General features: G+C 46.5%; 1 protein-coding gene across 4 annotated transcripts in view; it reads left to right on the top strand.

The window, feature by feature from the left end:
* VPS13D (vacuolar protein sorting 13 homolog D) overlaps positions 1-21,910 on the top strand; it is a 240,245-nt gene that overhangs the window by 187,626 nt on the left and 30,709 nt on the right. For all 4 annotated transcript variants that reach the window (XM_045777921.2, XM_045777920.2, XM_045777919.2 and 1 more), the window contains 2 exons: positions 1,289-1,421; positions 4,183-4,378. In XM_045777921.2, coding sequence (XP_045633877.2) covers positions 1,289-1,421; positions 4,183-4,378 — 329 coding nt within the window. The remainder of the gene's footprint in view (positions 1-1,288; positions 1,422-4,182; positions 4,379-21,910) is intronic.

Raw genomic sequence — 21,910 nt, 5'->3', positions numbered from 1 at the left:
CTGTCACTCGTGTCATGAAGCCTCAGGCCTGGTGATGTAAAATGTCCCTTGAGGCACCTGGGTGGCTTAGTCGGTTAAGCGTCTGCCTTTGGCTCGGGTTATGATCTCAGGGTCCTGGGATGGAGCCCTGTGTTGGGCTCCCTGCTTAGTGGGGAGTCTGCTTCTCCCTCTGCCTCTGCCCCTCCTCCCCGATTTTGGGTGCTTGCTCGCTCGCTCGCTCTCAAATAAATAAATAAAATCTTAAGAAAAAAAGTCCCTTGCCAACCAGTATGAAACAGGCCCCCCATGGCCAGGCTACCCAGTGTACTGGAATTCAAGGCAGGCAGTTCGCCTTGAATCTTTGCACTGAGCTCTATATCTAAATAGCATTCCTGTGAGTTCTCCGAAAGGTTAGTCCTGGGTCATTGGCACTTAAACCACTTGTTTTGGTAGATCCTTCCCAAGAAGGTTAATTATATATTTGATATCCTTTCCTCTTTATGCCTGAATGATGAGGATAAGTACCCTGTGGTTTATTAACTGTCACTTTAAACCTTTTCAGATTGTCTTGTGACAAAACAGAGTTTTATGTCCTTTTTATTGAGCTTTGATGGATGAGACAGCTTCTCTGGTAAAAGAATGCCAGGATAAATAAGATCTTTCTCTGATTTGTGGAGGAGGATTTTGCATTGGAAGTCATGAGTTCAAGTCTGCCATTTCGTATGAAAGGTGACCTAACCTATTAACCTTTCCATATACTTCATTTTTCCTTTTGACCAATGGGGCTGGGCACGTAGGCACCCGGTAATTGTTGAATAAGTGAAAGAAAAGACATTACTTTAGGGCAGTTGATGTCTCTAGAAGTTTTGATCCCAAACCCTAAAGCAACAATTTGCCGTGTTTCCTGTTTTGAGTCACACTGATTTAGAGCAAAGAGCCTCTGTCCTTAACATTATAGAATCCCAACACTTACCTCTCCTCCCCCAAATCATTTTGTGATACGTTTTTCAGTAAAGTGCAAGAGGACTGTGGAAGGTGGATGCCGTTATGGACGTTTAGTAGTTGTTTTGCAAGCCTTGTGTCCTCCAGTGTAAAGCGTCCTACAATCTGTATGTGTCCAATGCTTGAGAACCAGTCTCCTGGGACATATAGTATGGGTAATTCAGCAATTAATCTCTCTCTTCTCTCAGTTGGCATTTACTGAAGCCCAGCTAGGAGCAAGGCAAGGTATTTATTTAAAATAATTAAAATAGCAAAAATAGTGCTGAGGCTTTAAAACTCTTTTCCTTCTGTTTTTAATTCATTCCAGTTCGCGGGGACATTATCGGATGGCTTAGGGAAGACGATGGACAATCGGCATCAGTCCGAGCGGGAGTACATCAGATACCACGCGGCCACAAGCGGGGAGCACCTCGTAGCCGGCATCCACGGCCTGGCTCATGGTAAGTCACATGAAACCGGAAGACTGGCTCTGCCGCCACAGTTCCTCCGAGGTCCCTTTTCACCCATCCGATTGCAAGTGGAAATCCTGGCTGGGGAGCTTGGTGTACTTGATAGCCTTCCAAGCTCTCTTCTTTTATTCTCCTTGCAACTGAAATGTTACAGCCTGTGACAGCTCTTCACTCACTTTCAAAATGGTGCGCACATTGCAATCCCCTCCTGTTCTTTGGCTTCTCTTCCCCAAAGTGTCATAAGGTGTCATCATTTGAACCCGTTTTTGAATATGGAACTGCTGCTTCAACACTTGCCTTCTGCTTACTGAGCTTTCCTTCCGTGGCAACTGAAATGTGAAACCGGCTGCCGGGTTTGTGGCCCAGGTGTTTCTGAGACTTGTATAAATGCACATTCAAAAGGATTGTAAATCCATGTGCCCAAGTGACATAGGTGATGGCATGAATGTATTAAGTCACTTGAATTTGTTTGAATTCTGACCTTTAATGCTTTAACTCCAACTCATTTGCCTTTTGTTGCGTTTTTCTCAACAACTTCTTAGTGTGGCATTCAAGGCCCTTGGAATTGTAAACCCAGACAACTTTTCCAAACATTGTCGCCCAGCCACACTGTATTTCAGCCACCAAGAGCCATGGGTTGTTCCCCAGACAGGCCCCCAAGGCCTTGCTCACGTTCCTCTGCTCTCCCCTCCTCTGCCTCACTTCCCTGCCTGTCAAAGTCTTACCCAACCTAGAGGTCTCAACTCAAATGATGTTTGCCCAATTAGATGTGTCCCCAGTTAGAAATAATGACCATTAGAGCACATGTAGAAGTCTGGGTTGTGTATCTAGGCAGCTGTGTGTACCTTGCTTTCCTGATAGACTGTGACGGTCAGGAGAGCAGGAAGAGCATTTTGTATTCGCCTCTATGCTTGCAGAGCCTCATGGGATACCGGGCATACAGCTCCTGCTTAGTAATGCTTAGTAAATGACACTGTTTGTACCAGATTCTTAGAGATAGTCTGAAGCTAGCAGAAGTCATATCAAGACTGACCAAGTTTAGATTAGCCACACTTGGAAGAAGGAGGAAGATGGATAATAGAAAATCTTATTTCTCTTCATGCTTAGGACACAGCATTTAGGGCAGAGTTTTTATCAGTTTTCCTAATGGTGAGGTTTCGATCAAAATGCCTTTACTTTTCCTAAGCCTGCCCAACTGGAAAGGGAGCAGCTCCAAAGGAGACATCAAGCTAGGAGTAAAATTTAGCTGAAATTAATCTATTTAGGGACTCAAAAAGTGGATTGTTGGGCAGCCATTTGGGGTTAAAGATTTAATCATTCTAGTAACTGTAATGATAGTGCATGGGACTAGCAGGGACTGTGTTGTTTTTTTTTTTTTTTTAAATGAATACAAAATGCTTTGCTGTGTATAATTGCCTTTGTCTCGCATCCTTGGAATGTGGAGAGAAAGCCTAGCTGTCTTCACTTTTCGGATGGTCACAGGAGTATGCTGAGAAAATGGGTGGGGTTCAAGGTTGGTTGCAGAATCCCTTCCAACCGAGGACCATTCGTGCAATACATGCAGCATCTCCAGGAACAGGTAGCCTCATCCAAGGAGAATGCATGAAGCCCTGGATGGCATGAGAGCGGTAGCCTGGAGTGAAAAAATGCTTCACAGATAACAAGAACCAGAACCCATTCAGTCTCCCTGGTTTAAAAAACCGGGAGTCCTGCTCCATTTTCTCTGCAGGCCCTGCTTGCTCCAGGCTCGGTAATGTCTGTCTCTCCATGAACTCAGTTCAAAAGGTTGGGATAGGGCTGTGGCCTCACTGGAGCAAATGGACCCAGAATCCAAAAGAAACGTGGATTGTTAGTGCGTTCTCACCCAAGGAATTTCCTTTACCGATTTGTCTCACTAGAGATGAAGAGTCTAGAGAGCTTCCTCATGCCCCCACCGTCAAAGGGTAAACATCCTGTGAGTGTCCCTGGCACACATCCTGGAAATGCTCCCTGGACAGGGCCCCACTTCTTCCCTGTAATGCCTGTGTCCTCTTCAGCCTCTGCCAACTTCTGGCCACTCCTGACGCTCTTTAAGGTCATTGCTGTCAACTTGCAAAACGTTTGGAATGTCTTTTTGACCTAGGTTGGTCTTTTGAAAAGACTCCGTGGAGAGTCCCGGCTGGTTCTGGCAGCTTTTTTTCGGGGGGGTGGGGGTGCGCCTTTCATCCAGTCCTCATGATTTACTCTGATTGCCTAAACCTGATCTCAGCAAAGTATGCGGTAGCTTTTACCCGGTTTCAAACTTCTGGTGGTGTTGGCCAGCCACACAATGTTCTTGGAAACCAAGGATTTGTATTTAGTTCTCTCTGCCTTGTATTTTATGGGGTCCCAAGTTTCCCCAAGGCCACTATTGCTCGTCTGTTGATGTAGTCCTACTGTCTGCATAATCTCTTGATTGCCCATGTGCTTCCCACACTTGAACCAGAAAATAGCCACTGTTAACCTCTTAGGTGTTCTTTGATTTTTTTTTTTAAACTGGGACACACTTCCCTTCAGACTAACATGTAATATATATTCTTGGACTCTAAACTTAGTGGGCAAGTCTAAGTCTGCCAGTTCCTTAACTAGAGTTGGCCCACCTGTAGCCTGTCAAGAGGTTGACAGAATGCCTCTAAGTTACCTTGCCAGGTGCATGGAATTGATGGAGTTCAGCTTTAAATGCTTTTGCTTTTGTCCTTGGCCAGGTTACAACGGCCCTTGTCTCTTTTTCTAGGTATCATTGGTGGATTGACCAGTGTGATAACCTCAACAGTGGAAGGAGTGAAAACAGAAGGGGGTGTCAGCGGTTTCATATCTGGCCTTGGGAAAGGGCTTGTTGGCACTGTAACCAAACCAGTGGCAGGTGCCCTGGATTTTGCATCAGAAACAGCCCAGGCGGTGAGAGACACAGCCACACTCAGTGGCCCCAGGTCAGTGGTCACGGGGTGGGGGTGGGGGGGTCACTTCTGCAATTTATAGCCCAGCTCTGCTCTCTCTTCCGATCTATGCTGATGTGTTTAATCATACACATTCTGCCTTAATGATGTGGTTTTTAAAAGCTCGAGTACATGAATCTAAAATTTCTAACCTGCCTAATATAAATACATGAAAATAAGGCACGAAAATCTGGCATGAATTCTTCTGGATCTGTATCTGCCTATCTATAGCTATGTCTGTAATTTATTTATATATAAAATGTTGTTTTTCTCCATTAGAGGGGTCAGAAATAGGATTGCACCCTTACAGATCTCCCCTGTTCACCAACCTAACTAGACCCCCCCACATGCCCATTAAGAAAAGTATCAGGCTGCAGGCTGTGTCTGGCTCCTAGGCTCCATGGGATGTTCTAGAATCCCCACAGTTATGGTTCACCACGTGAGTCTGTCCTTTCTTGGTTTTCCTTCCACTTGGACGTGCTGGCCAGTCCCCCAGCCACATGAAGGAATTCCCCGGGCAGGTTGACAGTTCTGCTGTGAGATGCTATCTTGCCTCGATACCAGCTGAGAAGGGAAATCAGGGACAGCCCATATGGCTCCACATCCCCCAGAATCCAACGGCTTTAATGTAGCTCTTTGTGTTAGTAGCCTATTTGAGCCTTCCTTTTTCAGAGTGACTAATTGGGGATCTTATCAACAAAGGGTATAATGAATGTTACAGTTCCCAGCCAAGCTGGACGCCACTTAAGCCCAGAAGGATTTTGCTGCTCCCTGGTTAAGAGATATTCCCCAAGTGAATTAGTGTGCCCTTTTAGAATGTCTAGGGCCTGGGCCTTGTCCACACCCTATCTGTCGCTCCCTCGAATAGGATTTGAAGTGAAATCGTCCCCAATTAAAATGAATCCATGTGTCTGTCACCAGGAAACCTTACTGATGACACATTACTGCAGGGGAAATGCTTAAGATTGTAGACTGGGACCATGTAATATGTTTTGCCAGAATGTCTTCCATCTGGAAGCAGCTGCTTTTTAAAAAAGGATCTGTAGAGTTTACTTTAGTTAAGTTACATTCTCTTCTCAGATACAGAGCTAAAACAATCCTTGAGTATATTTTGAAGCATTTATGAAATTGGGGGGAGGGGCAGTAGGGAAGCTTCAAAAGTATTTCCAGTTAGTTTTTCTGTCTGCTGGAAGCCCCAGAATTCCCCCGCCACTATTTTGTTAGGACAATAAGACCTAACGATGATGCGTGAGTAAAGCAGGAGACCCCTAAGAATTCCAAAAGAAACATCCTTATTCGTAAAATCCCCAAGGGGCCAAGGGATTGAATGATTTGTTTCAAAAGGGGTCTGAGGTATGTGTGTTTGATTTTTAAAATATCATCTTGTGCTAGGGACTTGAGTGACGTTGACCAGAAAGAAATGATGTGAATTTTCTACAGTATCAGTTTGGAAGCCTTGATGAAGTTTTGCCTTCTTTTTAGGAGCATAAGAAAAGGCACAAAATGCTTGCCGCAGAAAATAAGGTGTCCTCGTCAGTTTCACTGGTCATCCCAACTGACGTAGCAGGTTCCACTCCGTGTCACCCGGTGTATACCTGTCAGCCAGTCATTTCTAGTCAGTAAATAGTGATTGAAGATTTTCTAAGGACTCGGGGTTGGGAATCTAGCAGAAAGCAAGGCCGACCCTGCTCTTCCCCTGGCCCAGTGGGGAAGCAAACATAAAACAAATAATGACAGTAATAATTACTTGCTAAAATTGTGATAAATGACACAGGAGCTTTACAGGGTGCTTGCTGTGAGACCATGTAATTGGAGAAGGCGAAGGGGAGAAGGAGGTTGGCTAACCTGTGGTCAGTGCGGTCAAGAAAAGCTTTTCAAGGGAAGTGCTGTTTCGAAGTCCAGTGTGCTATCTGTTGCGGCATGGAGCCCCCTGGGAAGTGATGAAGCCTGAAGTATATGGTGAGGGTTGGCCAGGTGAAGGGAAGAGAGAATCACATTCCAGGCAGACGGGGTCCAGAGAGGCTGGCAACTCGCCTAAAAACAAACACTGAAGTCTAGCTGCAAATTTCCTGCAGCAGCTCTCTTCGCAGCCCTTCACTCCTAGAAACAAAAGTTACAGTGCTAAGTGAGAAGCAGCCAGGTAGTCATCGGCCTGGGAACCTGGGAGCTTCAGTGAGGGGCAAGTAAGCTTCTGCATCTCCTCTATGTTCTCCGAGGAGCCACTGGTGGGAGAGCCGTGGCCAAAGCTGCCAGAGGCGAGTGGGGCATGTGCCGGGCTGTCTGATTGGGAGCCTTGAAGAGATTTGGCCCTTTACCCTTTATTGCACTGAAAGGATACTACAGCTTCTTCTGAAACACCGTGACCAGTTTCACTCTGTCCGTTTGGGTCCCAAAGCAGGTTATCAATGAGCATCTATGTGTTAGAAAAGAACACTTGGCCTGGAAAACAGCAGGTCTGGGTCCCAGTCCCCCTCTTAGCTTAAGTCTCCTCACCTCCTTAAGCCTCAGTTTTTCTGTCTATAAATTGGGGATGAATATACCTGTCTCTTAGAGGTCTGAAGCCCAACCAGGGTTATTTTAATGTGGATGCTATAAGGAACTATATGAAACGCTGGACAATCCTATTTTTGAAAGTCACATTAAAGGAGCACAGAGATTCTTGCAGGTGGAGAAATGTTTCAGTGCCTTGAAGGTTTGTTCTGACGACACTGTGATCTCTTAGGAACATACTAGTTCTACCAAGGGATAAATCACCCTGGTTTCTTGGAAGTGAGTTATAACCATCTCCAACCATCCCAGTTGATTGAACAGGATCCAGGGGTGTTACTCAGGGTTTTTCCCCACTGTTTAGACAACAGGGACTAACAAATGATTTGAAGGGATTAGAAGTGAGATTCTGACCGAGGGCTGACCTGAGCCCAGGGATCCAGCCAGGAATAGAACCCAGGAGTCCAAGAGTTCTGCCTCTGAGTCTGCTCTTGGAACGAGACTTTCTGCTTCCTTTGTACTATTTTGTCCAAGTGAAGGCTTAGATCTTAGCATCTATGTTTTAAATGACTCAAATTTTAAGCAGATGATAGCAGAGTAAGCCATAAAACTGTGAAAGAATATTCCTTCCAGTAATCCATCTGAAAAGTGGCCTTACAGGAAATATTGGCTCTTTTTCGTGTTTATTTGAACATGATTTTATTTATAGGGAGCCCCCCCCCCCCCGAGTTCTTTTAGATTAAAATACTTCCAAGTTTCTCTCCTTGGTGGTGTGTGCAGGCATTCCAAAGAGACAGTCACCTAACTTTTCCCTGAAACTGCCATGCCATCTGATAGTTCTTGGGAAGGCAGGTGGGGGTGAGGGGGAGAAGAGGGCGGAGGACAGCAGAGCCTTTGGCCTCCGCATGAATGTTGTAGACCAGTATCCCCTGCTGCATTCGTTAACTGTACAAGTATGTGTGGTTTGGAACTGAAGTAAGAAGCCTTTTCCAAGGCAACGTCGTGCTGGCTCAGGTTGCGTCTTCTCGTCTACGTGTATGGGGCCACATTTGTCTGTTCCCAAGTAAAGTTCATGAAAATGGTACAGCTGGCAGCCACACTTGTGGTGCATGGAAGCCATGTTGAAAAGCCCACCACCCTCCAAGCAGGCCAGGCCAAAGCAGGGCACCCGCTGGGCTGCCTGCCCAGCTCCTGTTTGCGTGGTGGTATTCGATGGTAGTATTTGAAAAGATATTCGGGTGGGTAGAAAGCCAGAGAGATGCAGGGGCAGCCATTGCCCAATAGAAGGCAAAAATAACGTTGAAAAGGGGAGTATTGGACTCTGGGCTATTTATTTGCCTGTTTACTTCTCTAAAAACCATCTGTTGTAGGCTTTGGGTTACATGACATTTTAGGAAGGTAGCAGATGAAGATTTATGAAGTTGGGCCCTGAGGTTTCCTCCAAAATATTTCTTCACCTTTTTAGTCCAGACCCAAAATGGGGAGAGAAGTGGGAGCTGGCAGAACTTGAAATATTTAAACTAATTCAGCAAAGCTCAGGAGTGTTGGAGCTTATCTCGTTATTTAAGTTAGATAAGGAGGAATGGGGAATTTGAAGGATAATGATAGATCAGTGCTTCAGAATACGGCCATCAGGACTCTGATAATGCTCTGGAATCCCAGGACCCCCGTCTTGTGCACGTAGATGTAAATTCCAGTTGCTCTGAAAGCTTTCAAGAAACCTTTTGGTCGATGTCATGGAAAAGATTTATGGTGGGCATATTTGACTTTTTCAGTACAAACACTCCCAAGACACCACCCAAAATTCGTTCAAGACACTTTCCATTAATGGCCTCCTGGATGTGAAATTGAAGCAGATTTTCTTAAGGAAAAGTCCTTTTCGTTAGAGTGTTTGCGTTGTATCTAGGACTCTCCAAGATGGAAGGGAAGATGCTTTTGGGTCACCAGAGCCTGAATGCAGTCATCGGACAGGTTGGAAAAAAGTCCACAAAGGGAATTTAGGAACTGCTTTCACTGCTCTCTCATTCCAGTTTGGAAATACTGCTTGTAATTATTCTACCCTGAAAGCAGCCATTTGCTCTTCTTGGTATTATACACAACATATTAAGCAGAACTGGTTTGAACTGAGCCTTCAGGGAACTTTCAAAGGTAAAAATCTTAGTAAAAATTAAAATGTTCGTTAGAATACGTGAGTGCTATCAGCGTTTTCCACCTGTGTTCCACCTGCGGCCGAGGAGAGCGAACTGACCTCCCATGTGTCTGGAGGCAGAAGCAAGTCCAATATTGCTTGGAAGGTTTCTGTTTTACCTTAAGACTGTAAATGAATTTTACCTTTTATCCCATATTTGTTTTAATAAGATAATGTTTCTAATTGCTACCAAGTAAAATGAGTCCTTCAGAAAGACACACCAGGTCATCCTGTAGCTTCCTCCTCATACTCATTTAAGAGCCACGAGACATGCTTTCCAGATGAGCCCTGTAGACCCTCATAGCACTGATGGAAAGACAGGTATATGAACACAAGGGAAAAGCCAGAGCCTAGTACCTGTTTGACCCTGAGGCTCGGTTTCTGACCTTTGGGCATATCTGTCTTTTGGCTTGCTAGCTGTCTGCCACCCAGGGCAGCCAGCGCATTGGCCAACAAGCCGGTTTTATCATGAGAAGGGATTTGATTTCAGTGGCACTGAAAGAGGATCGCTGTGTCCATCCAAAGGAAAGGGACTGTTCGCAGCTCCCTTCTGCTGTCCGAAAGTGCACATTGGATACAGAGCAGCCAGTTGACCTGTCTCCTGCTCACCCTTGGGTATGTAGGAGGTGAGAGCCGTATATTCTCACTTCCTGATCTTGCCAAACCAGGCCCTTCCAGAGAATGCCCCAAGGTGGATGGATCACTTTCTCACTCTTGCTGAGCAATCCCCGCAGAAGAAACAACATTCAGAGCCGTGTCACAACATAGGCTATCTCAGAGCTCGGGTCTGAAATTCAGCTGCTGAAGTTACACGACATTGTTTAGAAACATCTTTCATGCCTTATAAGTTAAAATTCCTCTCACAGGAACACAAGCCAGAGAGCTCTTATTTTTTCCAAGACAGACTTCTTCCCTCTTGCTAGACTGTAAATACCATACTTTCCTTTCACTCAGAGGCTCCGAACGATGCCACTCTCGTTTTAACATAACTTACGGAAAGCTCTGATCTGTTGCTGAAAAAAAAAAAAAAAAGGAAACCTGCACACACATATTTGAGAAGAGTCTTTCCATTTCTGAAATCCCATGACTCATTTTTATGCAAGATTATCTGTTAAGAAAAAAAACCACTTTTTTGGTCATGGTACATTATAATCGTTTCTAGAAAGGAGAGTGTCTATTTTTTGCCATTTTTGGCATGCAGAGATGGCTGGCTTCATGGGAACAGCACAATCCTGTTTCCAAAAGTAAAAATAAACTGAATGTAGGCATGTACATCTTTTAAGTACAGTCCTTGTATCTCAACCAGCAGGTCTTTGCTCAAAGAAGATAGAATGGAAAGTGGAAGTGCTTTCAGATTTTGGTTTCTTCCATTCGAAAGTTAAATAATCAACCCAGCCATTGTACATGTCGGGTCCTTTCCTTGTTCAGTGACTTGATTCATAAAACTCCCAGAATGACTGTGTTTGAGATTTTTATTTTGAACTTCAACAGAAACAGAATGGTGTGTTCCTTCCTGAGAAAAATTTGTATTTTGTGCGTTATAGAGAAGAATGAAAAGTCGTCGACTGTTTCTGGAATTCCTCTGCAAAGGCATTAAGTTCCCTTATTTTTAGGTTTTGATGACTACCCTATGTCTCTAATGATTTTCCCTTACAGAGTTGTCCCCTTTTGCCCAGGATGTAATTGGAATCCCCCTTAAAGAGAGGATCCAGGTTTGAGTTCAGATCCCTTGCTCCCAGAAAGTTTTAGGGTGTGAGGTAATTGTGAGGTACATAGGGGAACCAGTGGGCTAGCAGCGGACTGGATGAGGACTGTAGTGTTGTTTTACAAGCGAAAGCTTGTAATCCTTGGAGGAGGGAAAGGTAAGTTTGGGGGTTGTAATGAACCCAGAGTCTCCTTGCCCCCACACCTTTATTTAGTCTCTTTTGCCAGACCACCTGTCAAAGACAGATTCGTGCTAAGTTTCTCACTAGCTTGTCAGATGGGAGGAAATAAGATTTAATCACAGTATACTCTAGAAGAAACAGTTTTCTTCTATTGGGCTTATATAACTCAAATCAAGTTAACAGTGTTTACTAGTTTATATCCTTAGTGGATTTACTTGGATACATAGAGGAAACTGATTTCTCATTAGCACAAAATTTGTCCATGTGGGTCGTTTTAGAACTGAGGCTCTCAAAATATGGCTTGAGGACCCCTGGGGAACCCCAACTTTTCCCAGGATCCATGAGGACAAGCCTATTTTTATATATTTATATATGAATTCTTACATAGGTAGATAGCTAAATAGCCATGGTTATAACAATATTCTCTAATGAGCGTGCAGTGGAGTTTTCCAGAAGCTACACAGTGTGTGATATTGCACACAGTGATTGACTGTAGAAGCAGATAAGAGAATGCAGCTGTTTTCTATTAAGCAAGACTTAAAGAGCTTTGCAGAGACGTAAAACAGTGCCACTCTTCGCACCTTCTGCGACTCCGTGAATACGCTCCCAGCCAGCAAATGCCTGTACCTGGTTGCTTTCCTTGACAGGATGCTCTGTGTGAAAATGTGGTGATGATCCATCGTCCTGCTGGTAAATAGCGCCTATCAGCAGCGGTGGATTAATGTGGATTAAACTGCAGGAGCCCCCGTGATAGGATGCTTCACCTTGGCTTCCTGCTGACAGTTGTCAGCCCTCCTGGTTTGCTCCTGACTTTTACTGGGTTTCCTGAGGTAACAATTGGAAAGATTTTATTACGTACCAGAAAGACCTCTCACAATAATTTACCTAATTTAGTCCTTCACCCTAACCTACCATCCCAATAAATTTTAACTTCAGCAGCATGGTGAGTGGGGAGCACATTACTTCAAAGCGTGGGGTCCATTTTGTCGAAGGCCTCTTGCTGCTGCTAGCACTGCCCTGAGCTCCTTCAGGAAATGGAGAAGGTATATCTGGGTCAGAGATCACTTGGCGAAACCTCCGCTTTCTCCCCTAGCAAAGCTGGTGGAACAGGACAAGCCCACAGTATTTGGATAAGCTCCTTTGAACTCTTTGTGGAAAGCAGTTTTTATGAGGCAGTTCTGTATTAACACCAGAGGCAGCTCCTAGTAGATTTTCCCTCAACATACTTCAAACGTAGGTGATGCCAGGGGTGACCCAAGTGGCACCATAAAATCCCGGGGATTGCAGAACACTTCAGAGGAGAGTCGGAGACGAACTTGGCTTCTCATTATGAGGAGGATGGGCCCCAGGAGTCCTGGCTAAGCCTGGTGGGTTAGGACTGGTTGGATCCAATGGAACCTCCCTGAGTTCTGCCAGGATGAACAGAGGGCAACTTCCTGATCTAACCCCCGAAGCACAGTTAGGGTGGTCATAACTGGCACCTGCCCACCTCCAAAGGCATTAAAGTCCAGATTACCATGTGTGAGAGTTTTCGTATTCCTCATGAAAAGTTATGAAAAGCTCTGTGAGTTTTTATGCCTTTGTTTGAATTGTTGAGGGGTCCCATTAATTCAGTTTCGCTAATTCTGAATGTGTGCTACTCAGATCCCGTTGCTTAGTAAACACACTGGTTCAGTGTAGGCAAATTGACAGTAGAAGTGCCTTATTGGTGAAGTATTGACCTCCTTCTATGTTCTAGGCATATCATAGGTATTCAGTGCTGAGAATATTAAATAATTAAAATCGCAATATTTAAATATTTAAATACCGAGAATATTTAAATACTAAATATTTAAATACTGATTTAAATAATTAAATACTTGGAAGAAGCTCCCAGATTCTTGAGAATCACCAAGTTGTTTGTGTGTTAATATTCTTAAATTGGTCTCAAGTGCTTATTAAAGCAAGTTTTCCTATAGCTTTCTTGAAGTACCCCTTGATCAGCGACTTGATTTGCTCTTTGTTCTTGAAAGTCGCAGCACTGCATTTGTGTTGTGCTGTGTACTGGGGAGGCTTGGCTGTTTTTCCAGCTTTATTAACAGGTCTGTCACTGCTCTTTCAAAACCCTTAAATGATCTCTACTCTTTCTACCTTATGCGTATTTACTAAATATTAATTTCTTTTTTTTTTTTAAGATTTTATTTATTTATTCAACAGAGATAGAGACAGCCAGCTAGAGAGGGAACACAAGCAGGGGGAGTGGGAGAGGAAGAAGCAGGCTCCCAGCGGAGGAGCCTGATGTGGGGCTCGATCCCAGAACGCTGGGATCACGCCCTGAGCCGAAGGCAGACGCTTAACCGCTGTGCCACCCAAGCACCCCTAATTTCTGCCTTAATAAGAACAGTGACTTTAACAAGCTATGACTTGGACCATAATTATCTCACTATAACAATTTTTTTTTTATCTTTTCAAATTAAATTGTATTTTGTCAATGTAAATATGTGTCCACACTTTTAAAACTCAAAGACTTTTCAGCATGTCTGAAAACAAAAACCAGCAGTCCCCTGCCCCATTCTTCCCTACCTCTGATTCCTGCTCCCCCAGAGGCAACCACTTTCAACACTTTTGGCTGTTTCTTTGATTTGGAGGCATTTGCCTCTGTGTTTCTTTAAAAAAAAAAAAATGCTATTTGTTGCTGTGGTTTGACTTCCTAGCCCCTCCCCTTCTTTTTCAGTATAGTTATGTTGTCCTTTTCGGGTGAATCAGTATTCAGTTTTTACATTATTATGACATGTCAACAGCATTCCCAGTGAAGCTACCTAGGTTACTGTGCTTCCTTTTTGGTTTCTTTTTTCTCCCTGGAATTACTAACTGCTTTGATTATTGTTGTTTTCTTCGTTTGCTACATGAATATTCCCATTGAATCCTCAGACTCTTACTTACTTTCAGCTTTTTTTTACTCCAAGTTTAGTAAGTCCTTTAAAAAAAATTTCTTTTTCTATCTGCCTGTTACTAACTTATCCACAGATTCTTCTCTGTGTGATTAAAAATGTACGAAGCAGTTTATCGGTGTTACGATTCTTCTTGCAAGTTCTTCCCCCGGGTGCCTCCTGCTCCTGTCTGGACCGACTGCTCTCTAGAACGCTCCAGAGCCGGTGCCCTGGTACTCTTCTGAGTTTCTTTCTCCCACTGGTTTGTTTTGGTCTTTTTCTTTCATGAACAGAGACAGTTCTCAGGTGGTTGGTGATTCTTGACTGTCCGTTCTCCCCTTTAAAGCGGAGGCGCCGATGAGCGGCCCAGGAGCCCTATGTGGGGCCCGAGCCACTCGGGGCAGGATCGCGGGGGCCTGCTGCCTCGAGTCTTGAGTCTTCCGCTGAGGAGGAGCAGGCTGAAGGGGATGAGAAAGGGACCTGCAGGTCTAGCTGCTTCTTAGGCTTTTAACCCGTCTTCCTGTTTTCACCACCCCAACGCCCTCGCCTCCCTGCTGCTCCCTATTTGTCCCGGGCCGTCAGAACTTCTTGGTGCCCCATCTTTCTGAAATTTGGGGGGTTTTACCGTACTAATTAGCTTACTGCTCTGTGGCTTCCACTCCCTCAGGCTTACATTTCAGCACCACATGTCCATCTGCTTTTCAGCTTCTAAAATATCACTGACACCTTCTCTTTATCCTTTTGGATTTGTGCCATTTGTATCCCTTTGCTCTCGCGTGAGAGAGGTCTCTGGACTAAATCTGTCATATTTAATCGGAAGCCCTATAACTTGGACTTTTCACTAATTCATTCATCCCTTGATGTCCTTTCCCCTCCACATCCGACCAGTAGCTCCGAATTAGTGTGGTTTTACCGAAACCCATACCTGTTATTTTGGCTAAAACATTCTTTAAGTTTGGTGGTAGTAAGAAATTAAATAATAACATTATTGCTGACGATTTCTGACCTTTGCTATGATGCAGGAATTGTTCTAGGGACTTTATGTGTATTATCTCATTTAATCACCACAGCAACTTCTGAACAATGTCTGCTTGGGCGGTCAGCGGCCCTTCCTTCCCAGGAAGGTTTAGAATGCCGTCTGGTGAGAAGTCGTTGCTACTCCCGACCCCAGCTCTAAGTCTGGTCTTGGTCTTTAATCTCTCATTCTGTGTGTTGTAAAGAAACAGGTTGTAGAAGGCTCTTGTCAGATCCCAGGGACATGAAAGAAATAGCACACCCCACGGCAGTGACATGGCCCTGTCACCAGCCCTCATGGAACCATAAAAGCTATTCAGAGGGGCCGGCAGCTGGTGAGCGACTGTACTTAGATCCTGGGTGCTGATGGGTGTTTTGTACTTTCCAAGGGAAGTTGCTGAAAGTTTTCTTATCTTGACACTCCAAGGGCAAGAGGTCTTTCTTCAAAGAGAAGCGCTCGTTTCAGAAAGAGATGTGGAAAGAACATAAAATCACAGATCTTCCCCGGTTCTGGAGAAGAAATGGGAAGTAGCACTGTGATAGTCAGCGTGAGAAGAAACCAAGTGTTTGCAGGAATCAGGAAGGGGTTCCCGCAACACTCTTTGCTCCCCACATCTGTAAAACAAGGTCGGAGGGCCTGTGGGAGGCAGACAGCCCTGGATCTGAGTCATGGCACTGCTGTTTGTCAGCTCTGGCCTGGAGCAAGTCTCTCCCTCCCCATCTCTGAGGTGACAGTCCTCTCGCTCCTGTGGAGTGGGGTCAGCAGTGGCTGCCTCCGTGGGTGCTCACGTGGATTAGGGGGCGCGTTGGGCGTTAAGCACTTAGTCTGGTGCGGGGCGTGTAGTTAGGGCTCAAGAAATGGCGTCGGGGCCCGGATTCTTTCTGCATATGTATTGAGCATAAGTCAAACGGGGATTATGTCCTCACCGCTCACTCACACCTTGTCCCTGAAGACACACTGACCGCTTGCTCTAGTCTACGACACCAAGTTCACATGCTGTGTTGGCTTTCTGTCCCTCCTATCCTCTTTCTTCACACAGACTAGACAGTTAAAGTCAGGCCCGCACACCGGTGCTGGTCACGGGGTTGCAGTTGCTGGGTGGGAGAACTCACCTGGGCTCTCAGCCTTTGTGTACAAGAACCCCTTTGAAAAAGGTGCGCAGAGGCCACGAACTCGCTCTGAACCCACTTGTGAAGAGCAGGTGATCCCAAACTATTGTTAGTGTCTGCTGTAAATGATACGCCGCTGGGTTCGAGCAGAGTTCAGCCAGAAGCCCCACGTGACATGGAAATCTGTCCTGGAGCCAGGTTTGTCGGGTAAAAGTTATGTAGCGAATGTCTCCAAACATTGGCATCTGTTGTCTGCTGAGGCTGGGACGCCCGGGAATGATGGAGTGCTTACGGAAATTGGGACGGGGCATGCGACCCTGTGACAGCTGACAGACGGTTTCAGGCCACTGTTGCTCATCCAGTTTTTTTGATAAACAAACAGCTTTAAAAGCATTACGTGGTTTGGAAAGCATTCCTCAAAAACAGTTATATTTTCCAGACGCATGACAGTCCACTGCGGAGTTCTGTGGAAGGGTTTTGAACTGTAGAAGCAGATCCCCCTTCGGTGGGGCCGTTGGAACCATTGCGGGCTTATCTGTGTGAGTCCCGCCAGGACGGCCTCCCAGCAATGTTATCGTGGAGGTCGGGGTCCCCTAGGTCTGTTAAACAAGCAAAAAAATGCTCTTGGGGTCAGGGCTAGGGTTGAAAAGGAAAAACTCGTGTTCATTTCTGGGTAGATGCGATGGGCTCTTGGAAGCGTGGCTTTCATCGTGCACACTTTATCTCGTGGCTTCCGCGTAAGGGAAGGGAGAGAGAACTCTGAGTTATTGCAAAGCTCTGAGCCTTTGAAAATGGGCTTCCTCTAGATTATAAATGTCCACTTTGGAATTCATTTCAGAGCACACCTTCCCATTTGTCCTGTTCCCGGAAGTGTAGCTCCTGTTGCCTTTAGCTCTTCCTGGGAGATCCGGGGTGTTGAGGGGCGAGGGAGGCAGCTCGTGGGGGAGTGGTGTCCGGGCTCCGCAATGCTTGTGGGACTTAGACTCCTACAGTAGGAGATGTGCAAAGTGCGCCAGCAGCAGATTTGTTTCTTTTTCAACTTTTACTGAATCCTCATATGCCACAGGTTTTTGGTTGTTGTTTTTTTCATTTTGGGGATAAGAGTCACAAGATTTTATTCTTAGTCCCAAAGTGCAGTGGTGGTGCTGACAGAGTAGCATGGAACATTCTGATTTATTGTGTTGAAGTGACAGCAGTTCACATTCTTTTAATCTGACAGTGTAGGATCAGTTCCTCCTTGACTCAAGTCTCTACGATCAAAATAACCTATCTGGATGTTCCCTTTGGGTATTGGAGGCTACGTGGCCTCTTGGCAAGAGGACAGGGTCGTAAATCGTGAGACCAGAACCCTGAATTCAGCCCTGACATCCCTCTGCCTTGTGGTCTTATGCCAGCAGCCTTTTGTCCCCTCCTCAGGTCAGCCTCCCCACTTTGGAGGGAGCCTGGTCATGTCTGCCTGGCTGAGGCGGGAGCTCCCTGAGGAATGGCGCAGACAGGGCTGGCTTCACCATCACGGAGGAAGCTAGGCATTGGGATGCAGAAGGAGCCCAGGCAGGACGTATGAAAGCTTGATAATATTTTCTAAAAATAAAAAGGCATTAGGTTAATCTGAGGCGGTGTCGTACCTAAAATATTCCCGAACAACCCTTGGCCCTAGCCTGAACCCCAGCTGGGCTTAGCACCATTTAGGTTGGTTACATCTAATCCCCCGCGGGGTTGAATCTGTGGCCATGCCTGCCCTGTCACTGCTTCAGCCCTCCCTCCGATTTCACCTCTGGGAACACTAAAGTGGCCCCAGACACACGAGGGCAGTGTGTGAGGACAGCCTACATAAAATATAACATCCGGGCAAACCCTCGTACACAGAGTGCTCCCCACATACTCAGTCATTGTAGAGGTACTTGAATGTGACATAGCTTCTTTGAGCTGATGCCCAAGAAATCAGTGTTTAAAAAAAAGCTCTTGCTGGAGACCATTTTGCATCAAGAATGGATGTGCCCTACCCACAATGCTAGAGTAAATAGCAGGGCCCCGGAGCGCATGGAGAAGGGGGTCCAGAAAACATGTAGGAGACAAGTGTGCACAGCAGTGAGTCTACCGACGGCGGCTCTGGCCTCATGTGGTGGCCGCCGCTGCATCCCTCTTATGAGCAACCCGCGTGCCTGCATTTTTGGAGTCGGGCCTCTTTGGTTACTTATGATTGTATGTCCCCAGATATCGTCATCCAAATGACCCTGAGGTAAAGTCCCGCAGGAAGTGGGGGCATCCAGGTCATGGTGTGTCGGCTCTCAAAGTCTGTCTTGGTCCATAAGAGAGTTTCATTCTCAGTGGTGAGCTTTTCCAAATTTTAATATATCAGGGCATCTTTGTGTATCTGGGCTCACGATGAGCCAAAGTGAGCCTTCAGAAGACCTGTTACTCACCCGACACTCAGTGGGGACTGGCTTCATTTGTGAGTTTTGAGGTCACCTGTGCCATGATGTGGGCGTGTGCAGGTGCTTTGCTGACTGCCCTGGGAGAGGCGAGCTGTTGTTATGACTGAAGACTTCATTGAACCCTGAACTCATATGTGAATAACCAGAGACAGATTGAATGGATTACACATTTTTCTGGAGAATTTCCTAAATTGGCCAACCTAACTTTTTCTTGCCCTTTCTCTTTCCTGATTTAAGTAGTTCTCTCTAACCTTTATTTCTTACAAACCCAGAACAAATAGTATACAGTGGAAGAAGGGCCGTAGATACAGGAATTCTCAATAGCTAGAGACAATTTTCTGTGATCCATTCATTCCATGGCACCTCCTGTCTACCCAAAATAGGTGCTTTGGGCTTTGGAATGACAGACTCATTAGCTCGTCTCGAAACGTCAGCACAGTGGCTAAGGAAACCTTTGAGGAAAACACAAAAATGTGTGTACGGTTCATTCAGAAATAAATACATGGTTAGCTCCAGTCAGGAAGCACCACTTTCACCTTCACATTGGACCCGGCCCTCACTTGAAGCAGACCACTGGCCTCGCTAGACGCCATCGATGAAGTGCATGTTGTCGCTAGCGTGGGATTTCTGGTTTTATTTCTAAGCAAGCTTGGGCCCTAGGCTAGTACTGCACAACAGTGGCCAAAAGACCAGACTGGCAGGAAAGCACTTCTAAAGCCAGCAGCGACTCCCCTCAGAGGCTTTCCTACCTGGTCCTCTCCGCATGTCTTTGGTTTAGTTTTTAGCTTGGGTTTTTTTTTTTTTTCCCACCCTCTGTTCCTCTTACTTCTTCTTGCTCTATTATGGTTAGACTTTGGTTAGAAGAGTTCTGATCATCATTCCAGACTCCCAGTAGCCTCATGTAGAGGAGGACCCACTGAGGCATAACAGATGACAAACCGTGCTGGCTCACCTGATGAACGTGGACTCACAGCTCACCGCTCGGAGAGCCTGGATTCAGCTCTGGCTTGACCCCCTCTCCGGCCGTCAGATGGCATGCTCGGGAGTGAGCTGCACAGGTGCCCTTCCGGAGCTATGCCGGGAGTACTCTCCTCTTGGCTTGAACTCTCAAACTGAAGTGAAGGCCTGCCCATCGGGCTGATTGTTCAACCCTTTGTACACTAATCAGAGATGCTGAAGATCCGGGACAGAGCACGTGGGCAGACCCGGGAGGGCAGATGCACGGGACCTTCTCCTGTTCGATTCCTTGAGACTGGGTCCCCCGTGCTGGCCTCCCTTCTGCGCACCCCAGCCTCGTAGCCCAGGACTGGAAAAGGAGTTTACTTCTTCCTGTATTAATATTCCAACAAAGACCAGCTACTAGTCAGTGTTTGCAGTCCCATCCCATCCCTTTCCCTGCGGGACCATGGAAGACTGGAGTAGGGTGGTGGACTGTGACTCCTTTTAATGTCTCGGCTCTGTGAAAGGCAGGCTTGCCCCCACAGTACCCCCAAATTCACACACTGGCCGGGAGGTGCTCCCCAGGAAGACCCAATTGCTGTTTCGTAGACTGCTGGGCAGGGATCAGACTGAAGATTTTGCTTTCGTGAGAACAAAGTGCAGTCGTACGTTCAGGAGCAGCTCCGGGCCTATATGTAGGGCCCAGGGCCTGCTGGGATGGGGTTTTACACTTGGGCTGTCCTTTTGCCCTTCCACTGAACTCTTTCATTTCAGTCATGAGCAAACAGTCAGTGCCTGAACTAACAACCCTGCAGTCCTGCAAAGCACGGCTCGCTTACAGTACCGAACAAAGGGAAGGAGGGCCGCGTGGGCCGGCCCAGGCCAAGGAATGCGGCTTCAGGGTTCTGCTCCATAAATTTAACCAGCACGACGAAAAGGAGATAATATGAGCCTTCGTGATGATCTGAAAGGGGGAGGTTCTGTGTCCCATTGATTGCGGTCTGGCCCAGTGCCAGGCCCAAGCCTGACCGACAGTTGAACCATATCGTTAAGGCGTGTAACACAGCTCGAGTCTTGTACTGCCGCCAACGAGTACATGTCCACAGGGCAAACGTTTATAAGGAGTTGAGGCGGCTGTCCTGTTTAACCCTCTCACACCGCGTGTAATAGACCCAGCTGCCATTCAGAACTTGCCCATCTGAGGTCATAAAGGAAAGCCAGCACGTTTCTTTTCTTCAAACAGAGCTTTTCAGGACTGGGGAGAGGGAAGAAACGCTGTCTAGAGAGGGTTTCCCTCTGGAGAAGCGAAGCAGTCTACCTCCGCCCCCCTGGCCAGAAACGGGACACCATAGTGCTTTATTCAAAGTAGCTCTCTGTTTGCAGTATAATGTTGCCGAAGGAAGTGGGGCTGACACCACAGGAAACCGACCCGTCTCCGAGGAGCCTGTGCTGGCGGCGGGGGTGGTTGGACGCCGACGGCAGAGCGTGCTCCTCGAGCTGCTGAGATGCACGGTGATTCTGTCTCCCATCCCTGCCATGCATCCTCCTCGAAGGCTGGGAGTCGCCTTACTTTCGGGCTTTCCAGAGCTGAGCCCGAATGCAGACACAGAGCAGGTGGAAGGTTGTCCTGTAGGATGGCCTGTGAGGCCAGGGTGCTGACTGTCACAGACAGGCCACCAGGGAGGGCATGGGGGAGCGGGGGGTGCCGTCAAGCCAGGCCTGGAGACGCCTGGGTTTTCGCAGTAATGCTGCACAGAGTAAATGGAAGACAGACGAGGCTTCAGGTGTAAGTAGCGAGGAGGAAAGCGTGGTCTGTGTTCCGAGGACCCTAGGAAAATGGTGGGTTAAGGGAGTAGTTTAGTACTGTCCATCCTTTGGCCAGACTGGGGGCCTACATGTCCTATGTCCACACCTTCCAGCAAGACATACATTCCTGTCATTTCCAGAGCCCTTGTCTGCAAGGGACAAGGCCTCGGAAGTGGATACCCGTGTCCCGGCCGACGGTGTTCCAGATACTGAACGCTTACGCGTGCCAAACACTGTTCTAAGCATTTTATTTTTATATATTACTGTCAGTACTGTTTCATTTGCACAGCAAGCCGGTGAGGTGGGCATTTTATTTTCCCCATTTTACAGGTGAGAAACAACAAGGCACAGAGAGGTTACGTGACTCGTCTAAGATCGCAAAGGTAGTGAGAGGGAACCAGAATTTGAACCCTGGCAGTCTAAACGCAGAGCACACATTCCTAACTTCTGTGCTCCTTCTGGATCATCCCTTGGTCTCTCCCATCAAGACCTCATGGATTTAAATCTGAGGCTTCTTACCAGGTCTCATGATCTACTTCCTTTCGATTCTTGGACATGGATATGGAGTGTGGGAATAGGGTATCTGCCTCTGACCCAGAAGATACGGGAGAAGATGCCAGTGCAGTTGTTGGGGGAACAGGGTGTGTGTGTGTGAGGGGGTATAGTTTCTATAAACTTTGGATCTCATGATGTGAAGGATGCTTATCACATTCATTACCCCCCTACCAGCTTAACCCCGAGACCGTGTGAGA

Source organism: Ursus americanus, chromosome 33 (genome assembly GCF_024610735.1).
Source record: "Ursus americanus isolate L20-20 chromosome 33, mUrsAme1.1.p, whole genome shotgun sequence".
Lineage (NCBI taxonomy): Eukaryota > Metazoa > Chordata > Mammalia > Carnivora > Ursidae > Ursus > Ursus americanus.
This window is presented reverse-complemented; position numbering and strand designations above follow the sequence as displayed.